General features: G+C 39.1%; 2 protein-coding genes across 2 annotated transcripts in view; both read left to right on the forward strand.

Moving 5' to 3' along the window:
• DNAH11 (dynein axonemal heavy chain 11) overlaps positions 1 to 20,788 on the forward strand; it is a 65,273-nt gene that overhangs the window by 18,554 nt on the left and 25,931 nt on the right. The window contains 3 exon segments of the mRNA XM_061347730.1: positions 9,549 to 9,672; positions 16,804 to 16,910; positions 17,133 to 17,279. Coding sequence (XP_061203714.1) covers positions 9,549 to 9,672; positions 16,804 to 16,910; positions 17,133 to 17,279 — 378 coding nt within the window.
• LOC133209241 (uncharacterized) overlaps positions 1 to 20,788 on the forward strand; it is a 115,528-nt gene that overhangs the window by 10,068 nt on the left and 84,672 nt on the right. The gene's annotated exons all lie outside the window — the stretch shown is intronic.

The following is a 20,788-nucleotide window of genomic DNA, read 5'->3' on the forward strand; positions in this document are numbered from 1 at the left end:
GGATTAGTTTGTCATGTTGGATTTTATTTAGTATTCCTTCTAGGCATATGGCTCACCCACTCTGGTTCTAGAATAGCAGATTTCAGAATGTTACCTGGTGGAGGCAGATTTCAGTGCAAACTAATATTGGTACACTAAGTCTGGGGTCTTCAATACTACTAAGTCTGGAATACTGCCGCAGAGAAGAAATTTTCATAAACATTTATGTACAGTGGGATTTAGCAAAATGCATTTTCTTTTTGTATTGTAATAATGCAGTATTAGAAAAAAAGCAACACAATAAACAAAACAGGAGTAATTGATTATAATTGTGGACATTATTTAATGCTTAGATAAGGTTAAGGATCAAAAAGGAGCACTCCTAATTTAGGGTTTGAAAGTACAGGTATATATGTACTAAACTAAAGAAAAAAGTCTTCAAGATTTTTAGGGTAACTAATACAAACATTTCATATGTACATAGTTTCTGCAAAAGATTTTTTTCCCTTCTGTGGTAGAAAAGCAGGATAAGTGCAGCCATGGCTTTTTTTTCCTCCAAATTTATGACCATCCAATTGTAAATGTGTTGAGATTCTATATTTCTGTCTTGTACTCCAGCTTACTTTCACTTTCTATCTGCTTACTTTCCGTATTGTGGTCCATGATAGGATCCCTATGCCACATAGGAACAGAAAGCTTCAAAGTGAATTCTTAAACAGAAAAGCATTCCCTCCCCAGAGGTTATAAACAGTTTTAGAAAAGGGAAGCACAAAGACAAGGAGCTATCAAGAGTCTTGGAAGGAAAGTATCCTTCAGCTACTGATGGAGCTGATCTATGTTGACCCCATTGGCTGACCTGATGACAACAGGGATGTCTGAGATACAGAAATTTGTTCCCTAAATTGCAGCTTGCCAAGTATTAAACCTATACCACCCTTTATCTTGTCATCACCCTGTAGAAACAACAGACAGAATCCACAGAAATTTTATGATGCTGGCTCAAATGAATGCTTTTTCTCTGCCATGAGAAGAAAACCCCAGATGGCCACTGGAGGATAACTGAATTGGGCAATTAATGAAATTCCCTTCTTACTCTCCAAAGGAAAATTTAGGTTTTTGGCAGATAAAATATGCTAGTATCCTTTCAACAGAGTCTGTGGAAAATAAAGTTTATGGTTTAAAATCAACTGACTAGTGTTTGATTCTGTTACAGAAGGATGTTTATCTTGTTTAAATATTTCATTATTATTATAATTGCACATTAGATTCTTGTTCACATACAAGCATGTCACTTTTATGCAACATGAAGAAAATGTGAGAGACAAAGAATGCATTATGAATGATCTGCTGAGTAAAGCAAAGAATGAATTGGGCATTTAAATACAAGCTAAATATACAAAGTTATATATATAAAAGTATGTATATAAATATATATAACATATATATAAATATACAAATTTATCTGTCTGATTTTCATAAAAAGGAGGTGCATAGACAAATGGGCAGGCACTCCACTCACAAAACCAGCCATACTTCAGTGCTGTGAGGGTGTTGAGCATATCTACTCAGTTCTCTGATTCTTCACCAGATGTTCCCATGATTTTACCCTTACCCTTAATTTTTCTTTTTTATAGAAGGTTTTTCTTATCACTAGCATGTGCGTTGTGAGCTGACTATGACTGTGACCAAGGTGAGGCAATAAACTTCACTGTGTTCTTGCATATTTAAATGCAGTTGAATTGTATAAACTATTTCACTAGGTCATATTTTATCTCATGAAGGAACAATACCAGGTGTCACCTGAATATCTTGTTAAGGAGCAAGATGTAAAGAGGAGGAAAGGAAGAGAATGCTCAGATCTGTAGTATCTCTAGCTCAGAGAAATCAATCATGTCTAATTCAGTGACATGCAAAGTTAGTCTCAGGTGTTCTTCTGTTTTCTTCCTAGAGCTGTGCCCTGGGTTCAGCAGTAGCAGTCATTTTTCTCCTTCTTGGTAGCTGGTGCAGTGCTGTGTTTTGACTTGCAGGCTGGGAACAGAGCTCATAACGATGATGTTTTGGTTTGTCCAAGGACTTTGTGAGCCTCATGCTCTGCCAGGGAGGAAGGGAAGCTGGGAGGAAGCAGAGACAGGACACCTGATCCAAACTGACCAAAGAGGTATTCCATACCACAGCACGTCATGCCCAGGAGGTAACTGGGACTTACTCGGAAGGGCTAGTGGACTGCAGGGTTGGAGGAGATATCGGTTGGTGCTTGGTTGGGCTGGGGTCAAGTTATCAGTCGGCTGGGGGTGAGGTGTTGTATTCTCTTCCCTTTTTATTTCCCTTATCATTACTGGTGGTAGCAGTAGTGATTTATGTTATACCTTAATTACTAAACTGTTCTTATCTCAACCCATGGGAGTTACATTCTTTTCAGTTCTCCTCTCCATCCCTCAGGGAATAGGGGGAGAGCAAAAAGGGGGGGGGGGAGGGGAGGGGGGAGTGAGTGAAAAGCTGTCTGGCTGGGTTTAAACCACAACAGTTCTTTTTGGCGCCTAACGTGGGGCACGAGAGGTTGAGATAATGACAGATCTGTCTGGATTAATGGTCACTCATCACAATGCTAATTTATTGGCTCTCAGAGTTGTTCCTCTTGATCTCACAGCTTCAGAATGTTGTAACTTACTTAGCGTCTGTATTTGCTGTGTTAGTGTTTATCAAGTGTGGGGCTTGGGCTAAGATTCCTGTCTCACTGTACTTTATGGCAATGACTGGTAACACGGGCAGGCTCCAGCAGCAGGATGGGACCAACATGGCCGTGGACTGGTACCTGGCCGTCCGGCTGCTCCTCACCATCCTGGCCCTTGCCCTCGCCTCCGTATGCGTGAGAGCCAAGAAGGAGCCAAGAAGGAACAGCCCCGGGAGCCGACGGCTGCTGAAGCGGCCCGGGAGAGCGGCCCTGGGCACCATGCAGGAGCAGGGCCAGGCGGCGAGGGGACGGCTGCCGGTGGAGGAGGTGGGAGCAGTCGAAGAGCCGAAGGAGGATGCTGCCGAGGAGAGGGATTAGGTGGAGGAGGAGCTGAGCCCCGCAGAGGAGCCAAGGCCCGGGGCTGAGCCCAGCCCTGCGACGACCGAAAGTATTCCCCGGAAGCCACCCGCCGAGCCCCAGGAGGACGCAGGAGACCCCACAGCATTTCCCAGCAAGGCAGAGGAGGAAGAACTAGACTCGGGAAAAGAGAAGCTGGTGGTGGGAGAGCCGGCAAGCACAGCAGCTACACCAGCCCCAGTGACAAGTACAGCAGCATCGTTTGAGAGTTCTGAAGGTTTTGGGTGGCCTTTGGGTATCCTTGGGACCTGCCTTCTGATTGTGATGGGGATCAGCATGTTGGCACACATACAGACTGTGTTTTACCCACCACCACTTTGTCTGATCCCAAAATTTAAGCAGTGTCGGGTTTGGTTATTCTCCGGGGTTAGACGATGATATGGGAGGACCAAGAGGTTTCCCCCAAGGCTGGACAGTCATGAGTGGCAGGGTGTGTGCGACAGTATGGGCAACTGTCTAGTCCACTGGGCCCCTCCAGTGTTTTGGAAGCATTGGAGATGGAAGGCAGCTGTATGGAGTCCCCAGCTACAAGCTGCAGAAACTGCTGAAGGGGACAGTGAATTATTTTGAGCCTGGTGGGTCCATGGCACCTCAGGCCATCAGAGCAGAGATGTAACATAGAGATGGACTCACGATCGAGGGGTGGATTTAGCAATGGACACTATTGCCCAGGTTATTCATGAGTGTGAACACTGTACACAGCCTCTCCTGCTCTGAAAGACTGTTACAAGAGATGGAGCCTGACATCATGGACCAGATGGACTCAGCAGCTTTATAGGGACTGGTCCACGCACTAAGATAAGAGTGCACTTAGATAAGAGTGCTGATATATGGAAAATGTGAGATCTGATGTGAATGGTATGGAATAAGTGGTGGATAATGTCCTGGATTGAGCAGTAGCAGTCATTTTTCTCCTTCTTGGTAGCTGGTGCAGTGCTGTGTTTTGGCTTTCGAGCTGGGAACAATGATGTTTTGGTTTGGCCAAGGACTTTGTGAGCCTCATGCTCTGCCAGGGAGGAAGGGAAGCTGGGAGGAAGCAGAGACAGGACACCTGACCCAAACTGACCAAAGAGGTATTCCATACCACAGCACATCATGCCCAGGGGGGAGCTGGGAGTTATGCAGAAGGGCTAGGAGACTGCAGGGTTGGAGGAGATATCAGTCGGTGCTTGGTTGGGCTGTGGGGAGGCGAGTTATCGGTCGGCTGGTGGTGAGGTGTTTTATTCTCTTCCCTTGTTATTTCCTTTATCATTACTATTATTGGTGGTAGCAGTAGTGATTTGTGTTATACCTTAGTTACTAAACTGTTCTTATCCCAACCCGTGGGAGTTGCATTCTTTTTGATTCTCCTCTCTGTCCCTCCGGGAATAGGGGGAGGGCAAGAAGGGGGAGGGGGAGTGAGTGAAAAGCTGTCTGGCTGGGTTTAAACCACAACAAGCTGTGTGCTACTCCAGCCAGGAATCTTTTTGTCTTCTCGCAAATATTTCAAGCTTCAGATCTTAAAAGATCTGTTTAAAACTGTTGATGTTTCTTTTTTTTTTTTTTTAATTGTTTCAAAAGAAAGAAAACCAAACCAAAAATTAAAAATCCTCATTTTACAAACAGATTAAATTAGGAAAAAAATTTGGCTTGTTAGGAATTTTAAATGATAATTTGAGAATTCTAAAATATAGTAAAACTTGTTGCAAATGCATGGAAAGTAGGAGAACGCCTTATACTATGAATTTTTGGGGAGGTTTTGTTGATTTAAACAGGGAATGGCTGCATTACTTATGAGATATCCTTTTGCAGTGTTTGGGATTTTTGTTTTAAAGATGGTACTTGTTTGGTCTACTTCAGTTGTACACTAACTTTTAACAAATCAAGACTGTCTCCAGGTTTGGGCAATTGGAACTCAAAGTACCAGCTACTGAAAGCCTCAATTTAATATCTCGTTTTTCTTTCTTTTTTTGAAGTGGCCTCCTTTTTAATTCACCTGGAGCTGTGTCACCTGGACAGCCAGAAACAATATCTGTTGGACCATGCTGCAAATCAAGGCATGCCACCTCATACTCTCTTATGATCCTTGCTGTTAATTTTGTCTGCTCTTAACTCTGATGGTTGTGTGCATTCTCAAATTGGTTTGAACTTCCTTTGACCATGTTGTACTCATCCAAGTTTGGAGCTAGTTCCATTAAAAAAAAATAAATCTTTCAATCATCATCAGAATGTTTGTGACAATACAATATCTTCATTTCAACAAAAAAGTAGAACAAAATATTATGTGATAGAAATTGTGGTGTTTGTCTTTTTTTTTAAATATCAATCCTAATTTGATAAGTTCCTTTGCCTTAATGTTCTCTGTTAAGTTTTACTATGTATGCTTCTTATTTCTTTAAATTTGAATTTTAGTACCTCTCAGTATTGCTCACGGTATCAAATATGGCACAAGAAAGACAAAATAATGTCATAGATGATATAGTACCAGTGCATGTATAGTTTCTTCTGGAATTAATGTGTGTTAGTGCCAGTGTCAAGGATGGATTAACTAGCAAGAACCACAAAAATGTTTCTACTTGTTCTTCAAAAACTCTTCACTTACAAGAGTACTCATTTTGCAGCAAACAAAACATAGCAAAAACATTAACTAAGATGACCAGATTAAACATATGTATGTTTGATTGTTAAAAAAGAAAATAAGTTTCATTTCCAAGAAAGTGAAAGTTCTTATAAAATTACATTAATTCAGAAAAGGGCAAGTAATACCTCGATTAATACCACAGCATTGCAGAGTTGGTTATTTTGCTGCTTAACCCTGTGCTTTTAAAAACCTAAACCAGCCCAGACTTCTAAGTGTCATCATAGATTCAGTTTAGTTTTGACTTTTTATTTTATTTTTATTTTCCTATAGATTTTTTTCCTATGTAGTCTTACCTTGTTTCAGTTCAGTGTAATTTGTTTTTTTTTCACGTCAGGCAACATCTTAGTATCCATCATTGCCCAAAAATCTAAATTTCTGTTTTGAAATCTGATTAACTACATTTGCTTTGGTTTCAGGCATGGAAGAAAACCAGCCAGTTTTCAGAAGCCGAAATCAAGATTTTGCTGAGTGAGTGAGGTACAGACTTCATTGTTGCCCCTTGTCATTTTTTTGTAATCTTTCTTCAACATCATTGAAGATGTTTCAATCTTTCTTCAACATGACTTCAGCAGTCATTCTGGTCATGTGTTATATCAGTGATTTCCAGAAGGAGACAGAGGCCCATGCTGGCAGAGCTTAGTTTTGTTAAACCAGTTTCTATTATTTGTAGTGTCAGATAATTTAACACAGAACATTTTCTTCTTACTGCATTGGACTAGGATTTCAGTGTCATTTTTCACTTCACACATATTCAGGCAGGAGCTGTATAAGAGAAGGCACTTTTGACAAAGCAGTCTAACGTAGAAGTTTCCAAGAGGACTAAAAAGTAGTTTATATTACAAAGATAATCCTATGGATCTTTCATACAAACTGTAGATTTTGTTCTGCTGATGCAGAGGTTGTGATAATCATGAGAATTGCAGACAGAAGCCTTCTCAAGTGTTACTAGTCTTGCTTGAAAATGTTGGTAAGCCCTTATCTTCTCTCTGAAGTCTAAAGACTGAGAGTAGTATCCCAGTTCAGCAAACAAAGTGACAGTTTCTCAGCCTTACAATTTAGCAGTCCTGGAAAACTGTACCTGAAATTAAATCCTGGGCATCTCAAGCACCTTTTATGTTGATTTCACAATGGATCCATTAAAAAAAAAAAAAAAGCTGGCAAAGTTCTACAGTGAAGTCAAACAAAGAGAATTGGCTTCCGGTATTGGTTTTGCTGAACCTCTTTGTTAGATGTGCAACCAGAATAGAAATATTATCCCTTTATTTAAGAAGATTCTCATCAATGTTTTTTCAGGGGTGTGAGACATAAAGAGAATGAGAGGATTGCTTTGGGGTGGTTTTTTTTTCATTGATACACAGAAGAAAAATGAAGCAAAAGATCCAGCATGCTATCTTTACTCTCTGGTCTGTTGATACCAGGCTGTAATCCCTTAGAATCTGCATCTGAATGTAAAAAATGAAATTCTGAAAGTAATTATAGGTGCTTGTACAAATGATTAAAATATCAATTGCAAGAGATTTATTTTAATACCTCAAACATAGTTTGAATTACCTCAATGCTTACATTTGAACATTCCAGCAACTAAATTTTTTTCTAATTTTGGGTCAGATTCTCATAATTTTGTGGTATTCCATGAGCAGTAAATAAAAGCAAGACTGAAATAGTCTAGGCTAGATATTCTATGATTAAATTAAAGTTCTATGCATATTCTTCATGCAGACTGCCAGATGTGAAATTGTCATGTCCTCCTAGGGCCCCATCAACCTTCCTTCAATCTAACTACATCTTTATTCTTACTCCAGTTTGGGTCCATCAGGATCTTGGAATGATGCTTTGGAGCAGCTCAGTGTAAAGAATGAGCAACCAGAGAGCTCTGGTCATTGTAGAGTTCACTGCAGACCTTCAGTATTTGACAAAGGAAAACAGCTTTTCTTTCTGGAAGCTCAAATACTGTAAAGAAACAAAATGCTGATATGAAGATAATGTACATTAAAGTATCAGGAACACATTATAACAAAAATAGACAAAATAGTTGAAGTCTGTGTTACGTTATTAGATTTTTGTCGTTAGGTGCGGGATCAGTCATATCCTAGAAGCACCTAGGGGTTTTGCATTTCTGATGGAGCAGGTGGTATTGGCAAACAAGGCTTGTCGAGTCTGGCAGCACACATCTGTTCTGTGGAGGTTTTTCAAATCCCACCACAAGAAACCTATGGGATCCCATACCTGAGGGTAAACTAACAGACATTATTCGAGTCTGTGAGTTTACTGCTTCAAGAATGTGTTGTTTTGTTGTTGCACAGGCTTGATAAAATCACAGGCGAAACAGTATAATTTACAGTAACAACTCCTGTGGTTCCTCTGTTTTCCAGTTGTACCTTTTGTTTTCTTTATATCTGAAAAATGGGTGGTCAAAAGATATTTTAGTTTATATGCTGCACAGAATTTTGTTACTTTCTCCACTTTTTCCAAGGGAGCTACCTCACACACTTCAAAGATGTGGTTGGAGTTCTGGTATTTAAAGTGAGCCATTTCTTACAAATTTTTGGATGTCACTACATATGTATTGATTTTGTAGCATAAAACTGATGCGGGTGAACACAGGACAAAATTTTGCCCTCATTTCATGTGAGTCATTTTATCACTTAAACTGATCATGTGCAAATATAAGGAATATAGTTGAGAGAGGTCCTCAATCAGGTTTACAGACTTCAGGACCTTGCAAGGCTGAATATGTGAACAAGCAGGGAAGGAGGTAATATTTTCTTCCTCTTCATTCCATGTGGACAAGTGAAAACCCTAACCCTAACCCTAACCCTAACCCTAATCCTAACCCTAACCCTAACCCTGAATCTCAGACACCACTAAATAAAGATCTGTTTATGGTCAAATATGGTGGATGGTTGTCCTCAAAAAGCTATTCTATTAGCCTTGGGGCCAAACCACAACAGTGCATGCAGCCTGAAGTGTCAGTTTTCAGATGGAGCTATTTGCCGCTCTGTGTTGGAAAAGTGCTGTGTGTTCTTCAGTGTTTTACATGGTGTCTAACTTCTTGTGTCCTTCTTCCCTGGGTAGATGAAGTGCAGTGTAAGGTGTGGGCTCAGATGGCCTTTTCCCCCATGCTGTTACAAGTGGGCAAACTTCTAAGCCACTGTTAACAAGCCTGTGCATTGCTTTCTGGTAGGTTGTGTGGTTGTTCACATCACTCAGAATTGATCTTATTCTGTATTTCAGATGTAACTGCACTTGAGTTCAACTGATATGTGTTCTTTTTTTCTGGAATCCTGTGCAAAAAAGCATTCCATGTTTGTACCACTGCTAGCACAATGGTCCCATGCCATGTTTCTCTCTGGGCCACCAATGTGTGATGGCAAAAATAGCTGTACCACTATATTACTCTGCATTACTCAGCCTTTCCCCCTGCCTACCGCCCACCCTCATCACCCAAAGAAAGCTTTCCTAAAATATTCACTTAAATGAAAAATTTTTGCAGAAATTGACCTGACTCTTCGATGCAATTCCCAGATGTTACTGCATGGTTTTATGGCTGTTCTTGATGGGGACTTCTGTGGCTGCGATACCTTTCTTTTTCTTAGTACATTCATAGGGGATTTCCTTTATTATTAATCTGTTTTGATCTTTACCACTGTCATGTCAAAACCTCAATGTTTTATATGGAAAACAGAAGCAAACTGTTTTTTCCCTTTGGATTTTATACAGCAGATTAGTGATATGTAAATAAACCAAAAAAAGCAAGGAGAATTCAGCAATGTGTTGCTGCTCATGGACTAACATGCATTTCATGCTTTTTCTGCATAAATGTTTTAACAGAATATAAATGATTGCCTCCTTTCCTTACAGGTAGATCTTGCCAGTTTGTACATCAAGACGAGTGCCAAGAACATGCCCACAGTGTTTTTGCTGACAGATGCCCAGGTTTCAGATGAACGCTTTCTTGTGCTGATTGATGACTTGCTGGCATCAGGTGATTAAACCAAAACATTTCTTGAAAGGTCTTTTCCAATGACAAATTATCTGCAGTTTCATTGAACTTCAAAGAGTTAGAAAAGAAGTCCAAGCCCTGGGCCTAACAGACACCAGAGAATGCTGCCAGAGGTGGTTCTTGAGTCAAGTGAGGCTGCAGTTTAAGGTGTATTTCAGGGCCAAGAGGCAGTGCTGTGTTGGTCAAAATAACACGGTTCAATTGTCTCATACTCTTCTTGACATGCTTACTCGTTAACATGTGACACTAAAGTTTGCCTCTCTCATGTTACCCCTATAACAGCTGTCTTCAGGTGGAGGCTTTATGTACACTGAGGTTTACTCCTAGATCTGGGTATTATTGATTTCCGATCTGTTCATAGGAAACTTGCATAGCTGCTCTGTCTTATTTTCATAGTCTTACATGTTTTGAATATAACAATGCATTTGAGATAGAAGTGAGGTGCTGGTGAGGAGTTAATGGTGTAGTTAGTGCAATTGTAAATATGTTACCTAATCACACATACAGTAATTCTGTATGTGTAGTGAACTCTTAAACGTTTGCGAATAATAATTGAAATTTCATGTTAAATGTTAATTCTCTCTACTTTTCCTATGGAATTAAAACTGGGGAAAATAAAAATATCCATGTAGCTGTTTTCAGGTTGAAAGCAGTTTAGCAATATACATTAACATGATATCACAATTGCAAAAACTGTCTCTCTTAAACTCCATTTTAGAGGAAATGTTGAGGCAGACTGTAGTTCTCTTTTGAAAGCTGGAAAGCAGAAGCTGGGAACACTAGTTTTGGAGTGGCATCTCTAGGAGCTTTCAGTTTGTGCAGGCTTCAGTTTTATGCATCCCCTGAAACATGTATGTAGCTGACAGGAAAATTAGGTGCCTGAAAAGCATTAACTGCTTAGAAAGAGAATGTTTTGAAAGGAACGTTTGCTTCATACTTGTGTGTTAAAGTGATCACACTTTATAACATATCACTTCATCTTTTTTTCCCCTCATCATCTCTCTTTCTTATCCTGCTTTAGTTTTGCTGATATGCCTTCCTCTCTAAATTTGTTTCCATTACTTAAGCCTCTCCACAAATTTATTCTGTAACTTAAAGGTCAGTGGAGACTTGTATGAGAGACATATTCCGTATTGTTTTCAGTTTTCCAGACTTCAGTGACATGGTCAATAATGGTGTTTACTTTGTGTATGTATATTTCTATTCGCTGCTGTTTGTGTCTGTTTCATGACTACTACATTTGTGTACTTTTTTAAAGATAGGACAGGAGAAAACATATGATGTCTAACATCTCTATTTTCTTTTTGCCCATTTCTTTCCCCTTGCATTTTCCTTATTTCCCCAACAATTTCTTCTTTTTCTTCTTTTTCATTGCGTGCCTGTCTTTGATTACATCAAGTTGCTGTGGGATTGTTTTCTCTCACTTTTCCCTCCCTCCTCTCCGCAGATCATTCTGTTTCTCTCCCACCAGTGCCAAACAGAAAGACTGCTCAGCAGTTCCCAGCCGTAGTTAACTGCACCACAATTGACTGGTTTCATGAGTGGCAGCAGGAGACTCGGTCAGACTGACTACACTGTCAGCAGGAGGTTCATTGAGGAAGCTGAGGGGGTCAAAATACAGCATTTCAAGCTCATCAGTCTTTTAAGAAAGCAACAGATCATTGAGAGATCAGTAACTGAGTAAGCTGAAAAAGACAATGCTTTTAGTCCTTCTTTCATACTTGTTGCCTTCAGTGTTGTTTGAGCTCATCCCTGCTAAAGCTGAATTTTTATGCCATGTCACTTCTCAGATCCTTCAGCAGTTTAGAGGGCTGTCTAACATAGGCAGAGAAGTGAGGGGGAAATAAGAGACATACGTGATTCATAGCAGAATCCTTCAGTTCTAGGCTTTTTTTGGTTCTTATAGATACATAATTTATTTAACCCTTTTCAATGCAGTTAAATATATTCACTGGTGCTGTAGCAAAGGAAGTATTTCAGTTCACAATGCAGGCTAAATAAAGAAGTGCTTGTCCTCTGTTCAGCAACTAAGCAGGTAGAAATTTCCCCTGTAACCACATGGAAAATACCTTTAGAGTTTTAGTATCTGGGCAATTATTCTCTTTTTCTTCCCAATTGATCTGGAGTGTAACTTGTTGGTTTCCAGGGAAAAAAGTCATGCATTAGTGAGTTTCCTTTCAGGTAAAAGGAATATTCTCATATTCTTCTAAGAGTTTTAGCCAGCTGCCTCTCTTGTCCCACCCAACATGGGGCAATACTGTCATGCTGGCAGTGAGACTTCTCAGGTATTTGCTGGTGGAGTAATTCACATAGATATAGAAAGGATTTACTTTCCTTCAGTGACTGCAGTTGCAGTAGTTTCATTCTGGAGTGCTATTGTATTTGGGACCATTTATTTGTATGGGGGATTTTTAACCATAAGAGACTGGAGATTTCAGGAATGCCCAATGCTTAAACTGTCTGGCTTCAACCATCTGGTTTTAGTCAATGGTAGCATCACTACCCAGGCAAATCTCTGCGTAAGAGATTATGCATTTACAGCGTTTGTCCTCCATTCAAACCCATACAAAATACAATGGAGTTATCCTGAAATGAAGGTGAAGGAGAGGGGAAATCTGCAGGCTGCTTCCAGGGTACCCTATGGACCCTTCCCCTTCCTTCTGGCTCCTCCAGAGGCTCCCTCGCTGCTGTTTCCTACTGGTGCTCCAGCGGCACACGGATGCCTCCTGTAGGAAAGCAAGGAAAAGAGAGATGCTTGCAAATCCTTGCATTCGTATTTTCCATCAGTTCCTTCTGCTTTATTTTAATAGCTCATAAGAGACTTGGAGTGTTATTAGGACACTTATTTGTTGTCTGATGAGCTATGTGGGTGTGAAATCCACTTGGATCAATTTTTAATGTCATCCCAACTTACAGATTCTCATTTATTTAAGAGAAAATGATAGGTTATGTGGAGAAAAAATAATAGAATTTATTTTGACTTAATATATTATTTTTTTCAGATCCTTAACTAGTTACATTTTTCTCCCATTCATCAGAATTAGTTTTTAATATTGAAACTTTTTTTTAGGGTTTTTGAACTTTAAATTTAAGTATTACATTCCTTTATAATTAATTTTTTAGATATTTAAGAAAGATTTCACCAATCCAAGAAACTGTTGATAGTTTCTTTTTCACATTGGTGTTAACTGCTCCTTTTAAATAGCTTTCCTGTTCAGTTTCCAGCAAGGGAAATAAATGGCAACTAACAAAATAACATTTTGTTAGTCTACTGAAAAAAAGTTAAGGTGTGTCATCAACATATGTAAAGAAGTAATGGGTGTCTGAGTCATGTCAGACAAAACAACAGAATGCAAAAAAGTAGTAGGAGGAGGCAGGGGAAAGATTTGAAAGTCATGGAAGAAGTGAACCCAGACAGAGTTGTTGAAATAACAGAGAAACTCTGACAGTGTTATGGCAGGAAAGAGGCAGAAAAAAAACAAAACTGAACCAGGAATGTAGGAGAGGGGTGCAGCGGAGAGCCTGAGGAGTAAAAGATATATGAAGGGAGAATGATCACAGAAAAACAGTAAAGGCAGGGTGGACAGGAGAGCTGCAGAGGTGTATTAGGTTATGAAAAGAATGAGAGTGATGCGGTGGAAGATGACCTGAAGAAGAGGGAATCTTAGCTGCAGTCTGCCATCCCTTCTCCATTGAAGACTTATTGGAAGTGGTTTCCTTTCATTCTCTCATCCCTAATGCTGGTGTGTTAATATGTCATTTCACTTGCTCCATTTTAGATGTTTCAGGAAAGCCTTTTTTTTTTCTCTCTTAGTACAGAAAACTTGTTAGCCAGAGCTCATGTATTTCTAGACTCCTGAAACATACTGCATTATGATATCACTTATGATGAGTGGAGTGGGGTCTGTCACTAAGTGATTATTTTGGCACAATTGACACTTAGCTCTTAATTGTCCTTTCTCATTGTTTCAAAAAATACAGAAATAGTAATTGATAGATTTTTTTGTTTGTTTTTTTCATCACTGTATAGGAATATTACAGATTATTTTAAATTAGGGCAGCTTGAAGTTAAGTGAATGAGCTTTGGGTTTTTCCTCCTAAAGGTGCAGTACAAATATGACGCCATATCTACATTGCTTTAACAAAAAATTGAAAGTTTCTGGGTTTAAATGCTGAGAGAAAACCATAAAAAAATTGTGGTGAATATGAGAGTTGAGAAGGAAGTCTTAGATTCTCCAATTCTTTATCTTCAAACCAAGATACATTTCTGGGAAGATACAGTTTATCCAGAGAAAGAAGGGGGCAGATTGGTCTCAGCAGGGAGATGGGAAGCTTCAGCTTCTACGTGTGTTATTGAAAGATGCTCTGAATGTCCCTTCTGCCCTGTATTGAAAGTATCTGAACAGAAAGAACAAGTGATCCTCCCTAATTATGATACCTATTGTAAATTAATCTCATGAGCCCCTTTTCACTCAGAAGGACATTGGTTAATGAGCAAACTTCACCCTTATATTCTGTGGCAGATTGTATATAGACATATTGCTCAAATGTCTTCAGGACTATTGAATGGTTTTGATGTGTACCAGCCTAATCTTCATTATTGGCTTCGAACTACTTTATGCTTCCTAGTGATCTGCAGTTAAATCAGATTTTGTTACTGTATCAATGCTTTCTTTTTGTTTGCTTTTTTTTTAAAATAAAGAAGGTTAAATTATCAATAATAATTTGCTTGCCTACAACCCTAAATGGGCATATATTGAAAAGTACAAAGTAATATTAAAACAAATAAATCCCAACCTGGAGATAAATTAATGTCAGAATAAATAATGTATGCTAATTAAATTACTGCAATTAGTAGTTCCACAATAACCCTTTTAAAAGCCACAGCTGTCAATGTCAGGAAGTGCTGTCACCACTGACCTTATCATAAGAGAAAGTGACAAATGGAAAATGCAGGGAAGACCAACCCTCAAAGAGGTCTGTTCAGGAACGATTACTGTTTTCTGAAAACCAGTGTGAATTGCAACCCCCTGCTCTCTAGCTCGGTGTGTCTACCATGCTGTGCCATTTTGTTACGCTTGATAACAATAGTTATTTTACCCCATTGAGACAAGTTGTCTAGGGCCACTTCCAGCGCTACTGGAACCCACTTCTTCCCTCACTGATTTACAAATGAAACTGTTGTTAGAGGGCTTTTCAGGGCTGCCGAGTAGAGACCTCTCATAAGGATCATGTGTAAGGAGGTTGCCTTTCACTAGGAAGAGCTGTACTGCAGGGTGCATATGTGTCACAAACAACGAAAAAAGGAGAAAAAGGCTGAAACACATTTCAGTTGTAAGCCAAGCACTGCTCAAATCTGCATAAAATGTCCATTCCTGCTGTTTCTGCTGACTAGCCTTGCTTTTACAACCCATCTTTGTAAAATGAATTTATGCTAGCTTTGCCTCCTCTAATGATATTCTGATTTTTTAAATTTGTAAAGCAATTTATTTCTGCTTTCCCTAAATGCAAATCATTATTTAGTTCTTGTTTTAATTTCTGGTTTTGTAATCATATGTGAAATAAATATTCTTCTAAACTAGCTTTTAAAAGTCACAAGAAAATAATGAGGTTTCTTACTAAGAAAAATGGCAAGTCTTTCTGCACCAACCTGATTGTAATATTAATGATGTAGTTTTAAAACATTTAACTACATCAACAGCCACTCATGAGCAATTTTCCCAAAGTTCCCAAAGCATTATTGACAATGCTTTGGTAAATTATGTGTGACTTTTCTAAGAGTTGGTGTAGCTCATTTAATTCATATTAATTGATTTTTAGGCTTCCCTTGATTAATTGAACTGGGTTTGTCTTGTACAGAATGCAATAAATAATCATTAAAATGAGGGAGATATGATCCACAAATTATAAAGTTTAAGTATGCTGGAAGTCATAGAGGACAAAATGGAAGTTAGTTACAGTGATGGAGTTAAATAGGTTTTCTTAGTATTTCCCTGGCAATTTAGCACATACAGTACTCTTGCTTACACATGTGTATGCCTATATTCTAGTAATATAGTTAGCATCCTTTAAAAGAAACAAAAATTAATTTGGGGTGTTTCTTATTTTACCTTTATCCTGAGGTATACTCTATTTCATAGTAGTTGTGAAGTATCTTGTATTTGCTAATCCAGTTTTCAAAAAAATTAGAAAAAGGACCTTTGAACTTCAGTCCTGAAACTACCTTTCTTTTTGCTATGAGAGGTGAATAAAGACAGGTATTTTATCTTTGCATTTTGCTCAGAAATACATGACTAAATGACAGGCTGGAGGTGTTTTAAATATGCCTAGCCTGTTTTGATGGTCACATAGTATGTAAAGAGTTTTCCAATCTCACTGCTGGGAGGGAAACATCATGCAATGCTGTGTGACACCCAGCTCAGCCCCTTGGGGTCACAGGACCACTCTGGCATCCTTCCTGCAGTGTGCTGAGATTTGTTTGGAGCTTGAGGTACATTTTATGGTTTGATGTCTTGGTGGCAAATAAGGTAGAGTGGTAAATGTCACATTTCAGAGTGACTCTGAACTCTGTTAAGTCATAACTACTTTTCTGGTCAAATAACCCCTGAAACTGATAGAAGGTTTCTTCAACACAGAAGTGTTGCTGATTTTCTAATGTTTTATGCTATGTAGAGATTCAGCTTTCAGAAGCACTCCACACTGGTTGCATCCTGCCCTCATAATAGTTTATCACTGACTTTGACAAGCCCAGATGACCAGGGACTTGTACAACTTCATAAATCTAAATCATGGAGTCAATCTGAAGTTAATGGCACAAATGCACTCACTCCAAATAGGAACTTGATGGTACATGAGGTATGTGGGGATCAGTATGAATAGAATAACTCCTCTATTGATTTTCTTTAACCTATACAGGATTTCCAGAGGTGAAATAGAAAATCCATATAGTATTAACTTGGTATATAGCAGCATTGTGACTGATTTAATATCTGGTTTTAGAATTTAGGAGTATTTATTAAAAACAAACAAAGAAATAAAGTATATTGAAGCACCGAGCTTCTGTGGTGATGAAGACTTGTTTTCCACAATGTCCTTTTGCTTTTCAATTTGTAGCTTTGCTGGATGCTGAGCTGGGCCTTGTTGCACAGCTGAGACACTTGATTACAAACACAGACTCAGAAGCTGGATCTGAGCATCTCAGGGGAGCTGTGGGGCCCCTCGTGGGAGCAGTTAGGCTGTTCTTATCAAATTCTTCATGTCAACAAAATTCTGTGAGCTGCAAGCAAGGATCTATCAACAAGGGAAAAGGCAACACATTTAGTACTGAGACCCCCAAAACATGAATTTTCAGTTCATCTTTTTGCAGCTCATGTGATATAATCTTTCCAGAGCCACAGCTAATGACCCTTGCCCCAAGTAGTGCATTACCTTTTGCCCTGTAGGTAGAAGATCTAAAATCCAAACTTGCTTCTCAAGAGACAGAACTGCAACTGAGAAATCAAGATGCTGAAGGTTTGATTGCTAAGACAGGGTTTCAGACTGAGAAAGTGAGCCTAGAAAGAGCCATTGCAGACACTGAGGAGCAAAAGGTCAGTCTAATCCTCCATTTAAGCTGTTGAGCTGTATTTAGCACTAAATAAACCTTTTCTGGTGAACAGTTTTGAACAACTTCCTCTCCAGGGATTATAAAATCAAAATAATTATTATACTTACACATGTAACGGCATTTCACATTGTGATTACCACTTGACCTTTCTTTACATTATGCCACTTCCCAACCTTTTAGCTATTTTAATGAGATGAAAGAGCAATAAATACTGAGCTCATTCAAGCATTTAATGGATGTGAATCTTGAGAAATAAACCTATTGGTAATACAGTAAATGTCAGAGAGTCATCTCTGAGCACTTCAGATTTCTAAAGGCATTGAGGCTCTAGGTAAATTGAAAAACTCAATTGGTACAAAAGTTCATTCCAGTACCTCACAGTATTACAAGGTGCAAACCTTGAATTTTGAGATTATAATAGCATTCCTAATAACATGTGACATCAGTGTCGAGCTCCTTTTTGCTCTCACTTCAGCCTATTAACATTAGTTATCAACATCCATGCTAGAAACAGAAGTTTAAATGCATTAGTCCTCACCACAGAATTATTCTATTGATTCTATATATGTATCATTTCATCTGGACTCTAAAATTTCGCTCTACTATTACAAGAAAGGTTTTTGAAATAAAACAACAGTAAGGAATGCTGCAAACTGAAATTCCTCTGCCGTTGAAGAATGATGGGCTCATTCAACTCTGGCATTTTAAAATGAAATGTGATGTACATCATGTCATTTATCAATACTGTAGAAAGAAATTTTCAATTGACTTCTAGTAGTTGTTAATGCGTGATTTTGATCTATGGAAACTTCAAGTTGCCAAGAACTTCGTGAACAGTTTTTAGATACTGATAAACAGGGGAAACTATACTGTCTGAACAATCAGAATGGTCTTTCATTCTCTTCTAGTTTGTTTCTCTAAGGCTTATTATTATTAGGTGATGTTTAATATTGTTCTAATGACCTTGTGTCTTATCTTAATTTTATTGAGAGAAATTGACTGGATCAGGACTTTACATGTCTCTGGATTATGCTAATTATGGACTCGTGATGATCCGTCTCTTATACAGGACTTATATTTTGCTATGAAGTTTAAAGTCCAAATAGTGCAATAGCTCAACATCCTACCAACTGCTTTTCAGTGGTTCTTTTCCTACATTTGTTCCACATGCTTCTGATGGATTTGGATGATTAAAAAACACCCTTAACACAATTCTGATTACTTCATTAAGCACCTAGGTGAAACACACCAAGTGATTATCATGGGATAATCACATCTTTGGGCCACTTTGTTTCAGGAATGAAGTTCAGCACATGACACTAATTATTACTGTACTCCCCTGTTCATTGTTTTATTGCACTTCTGAAATGTTTTCATCATAAATGAAAGTGTCATTTTGTGCTACCATGAATCTAAAGCTACTTCATAAGAGCGATTATAGTTTCTAAATATTAGTCTTCTATAATTTTTGTTATAAAATAAATTTAGTAAATGAGAATACATCTTCCAGCTAAGTAATTCTTCATAACTGATTAAAATTTGTCACCCTTTCAAAAATTCATTTGGCTTTCCTATTCTAGAGATTTCAAATGGGAGTTTATAAGGATTTTTTTTCTTTTTTTTTGAGTGTTACAACATTAAGCCAGTAAATACCTTAGAGATATTGCCTTAGAGTGAAGCATTACTTAAGAAAAGGCAGAGTGGAAGTCAATTTAGATGAGACTCATCAGGAAAAGTGGGGTCAGTCTGGATGCCACATAAATGTGGCAAACTACATATCTGTATAGTAGTCAACAAGTGTCTGACTATGAATGTGACACTGCAAAGGTTTTAAAATAGTGGGCAGTTACACTGTTGTCATTTTACTGCCATCTGTGTGCTCTGTATTTTTGAATTGCATTTTCATTTTTTCCATATGATTATTTTCACATGGCTGCAAAGCTCCAGACAAAAGAGTGTGTTTGGGTTTTTCTGTAGCTTCAGTGGTTAAATGACAGGAAGCACTGCAGGATGTACCATTATTTTTGGCTATGTCCTCCTGCCCATTTCCTTGTTTGGTCTTACCTGCCTTATCGATTGTTGCATAAAAAGATGCTGTAGTTGCAGTGTGTTGTTTGTGCAAAGAGAAGATTAAGAACAGATGGTAAATTGTGAGCTCTGAAGCAGTAGGCAGTTGTGTGACTCGAAACAGGGAAGGGACCAGCTAATGATGCTACTGCCCAGCAAAGATGCACTGTTAAAAACAGAGCCCTGTGCTTTGTAATGTTCCGTCTTTCCTTTAACCTGTGCTGAGGAAAGAGAATGGCTCATGCTGTCATTTACCCATGCATTTTCTGCCACTTCTAAAAGCAGGAGATGCTTGCTTGCTGCTCAAGAGATTTGCTGAGCAGAAGCCTAATCTGAGTCCATGTCCCATCCCTGAAAGTGTTCAAGGCCAGGTTGGACAAGGCTTTAAGCATCCTCGTCTAGTGGAGAGTGTCCTTGCCCATGGCAGGGGGTTGGAACTGGATGATCTTTAAAGTCCCTTCCAATCCAAACCATTCTATAATTTTATAGAGAGTTGAGACCAGAAATTGTCCTCAGTAAGGATGAGGAAAGGAGCTTTTTATCTCCTCAGTCGTAACTCGGTCCCACCTAAGGATTTTGCATTTATTCAAAGGAATAATGTCTCATTACTTGGTCACTGGCATACCTTTCAAATCGCTCCTTAGTGTAGGCCTCTTCTGTGTCTCTTTGCCATAAAAGTGTCTCTCTGGTAGTGGTTTGCTGTGCTGTGTCTGTTCAGGATCCTGTCTCCCAGGCACAGACTCCCTTTGTGAATGCTCGCACTTGCATGAGTGCTTGTGGACTGACACCTGAAGCCTATGAAGCAGTTAAGAGACAATTAGAAAGCAGTAGAATTTATGGAGACACAATGAGATAGTTTCCATGACTGGAGTATTGCAGGGAATAAATACTATTTAAGCAGGAAAAATGGAGGAGAATCTATAAGACATGTGATGTAGGAGAGGCTGGCAGAGTGGTTTTTAGTCTGGGGATACGAAGGCTGAGGAGGCATCTAACCACTGTCCTCTATGGTGTACTGGCATAGAAGCTGCAGCCAGACTTTTGTCAGGAGTGCCCAGTGAAGAAGGGATAAGAGTTAACCAGTACTGTCTGCACTGAAGGAGAGTCCAGCTGGATGTGGGGAAAACTCTTCACAAGGAGAGTGTTTGTGCTCTGGGGCAGGGCCCAGTGGGGTGATGGCATCTCTATCCTGGAAGATCTTCTGAAGTTGCCTGGGCAAGGCCTTGAGCAATGTGACCTGACTCTGTGGTTAGTCCTGCTTGGAGCAGAAAGTTGGACCAGAGACCTCTGGAGGCCCCTGCCAACCTCTCTTCTGCAGTTTGGGGTTTTGATGACCAGCACTGAAATGTCTCCAATCCCTGAATACAGCATCTATTTATGTGTCAAAAGACAGCCATTTCAGTGGGGAGCTCAGTGTCAGTACAC

The sequence above is a fragment of the Neopsephotus bourkii genome, unplaced genomic scaffold (genome assembly GCF_033783945.1).
Source record: "Neopsephotus bourkii isolate Nb327-2 ecotype Australia unplaced genomic scaffold, CSIRO-AGI_Nbou_v1 NB_323, whole genome shotgun sequence".
Classification (NCBI taxonomy): Eukaryota; Metazoa; Chordata; class Aves; order Psittaciformes; family Psittacidae; genus Neopsephotus; species Neopsephotus bourkii.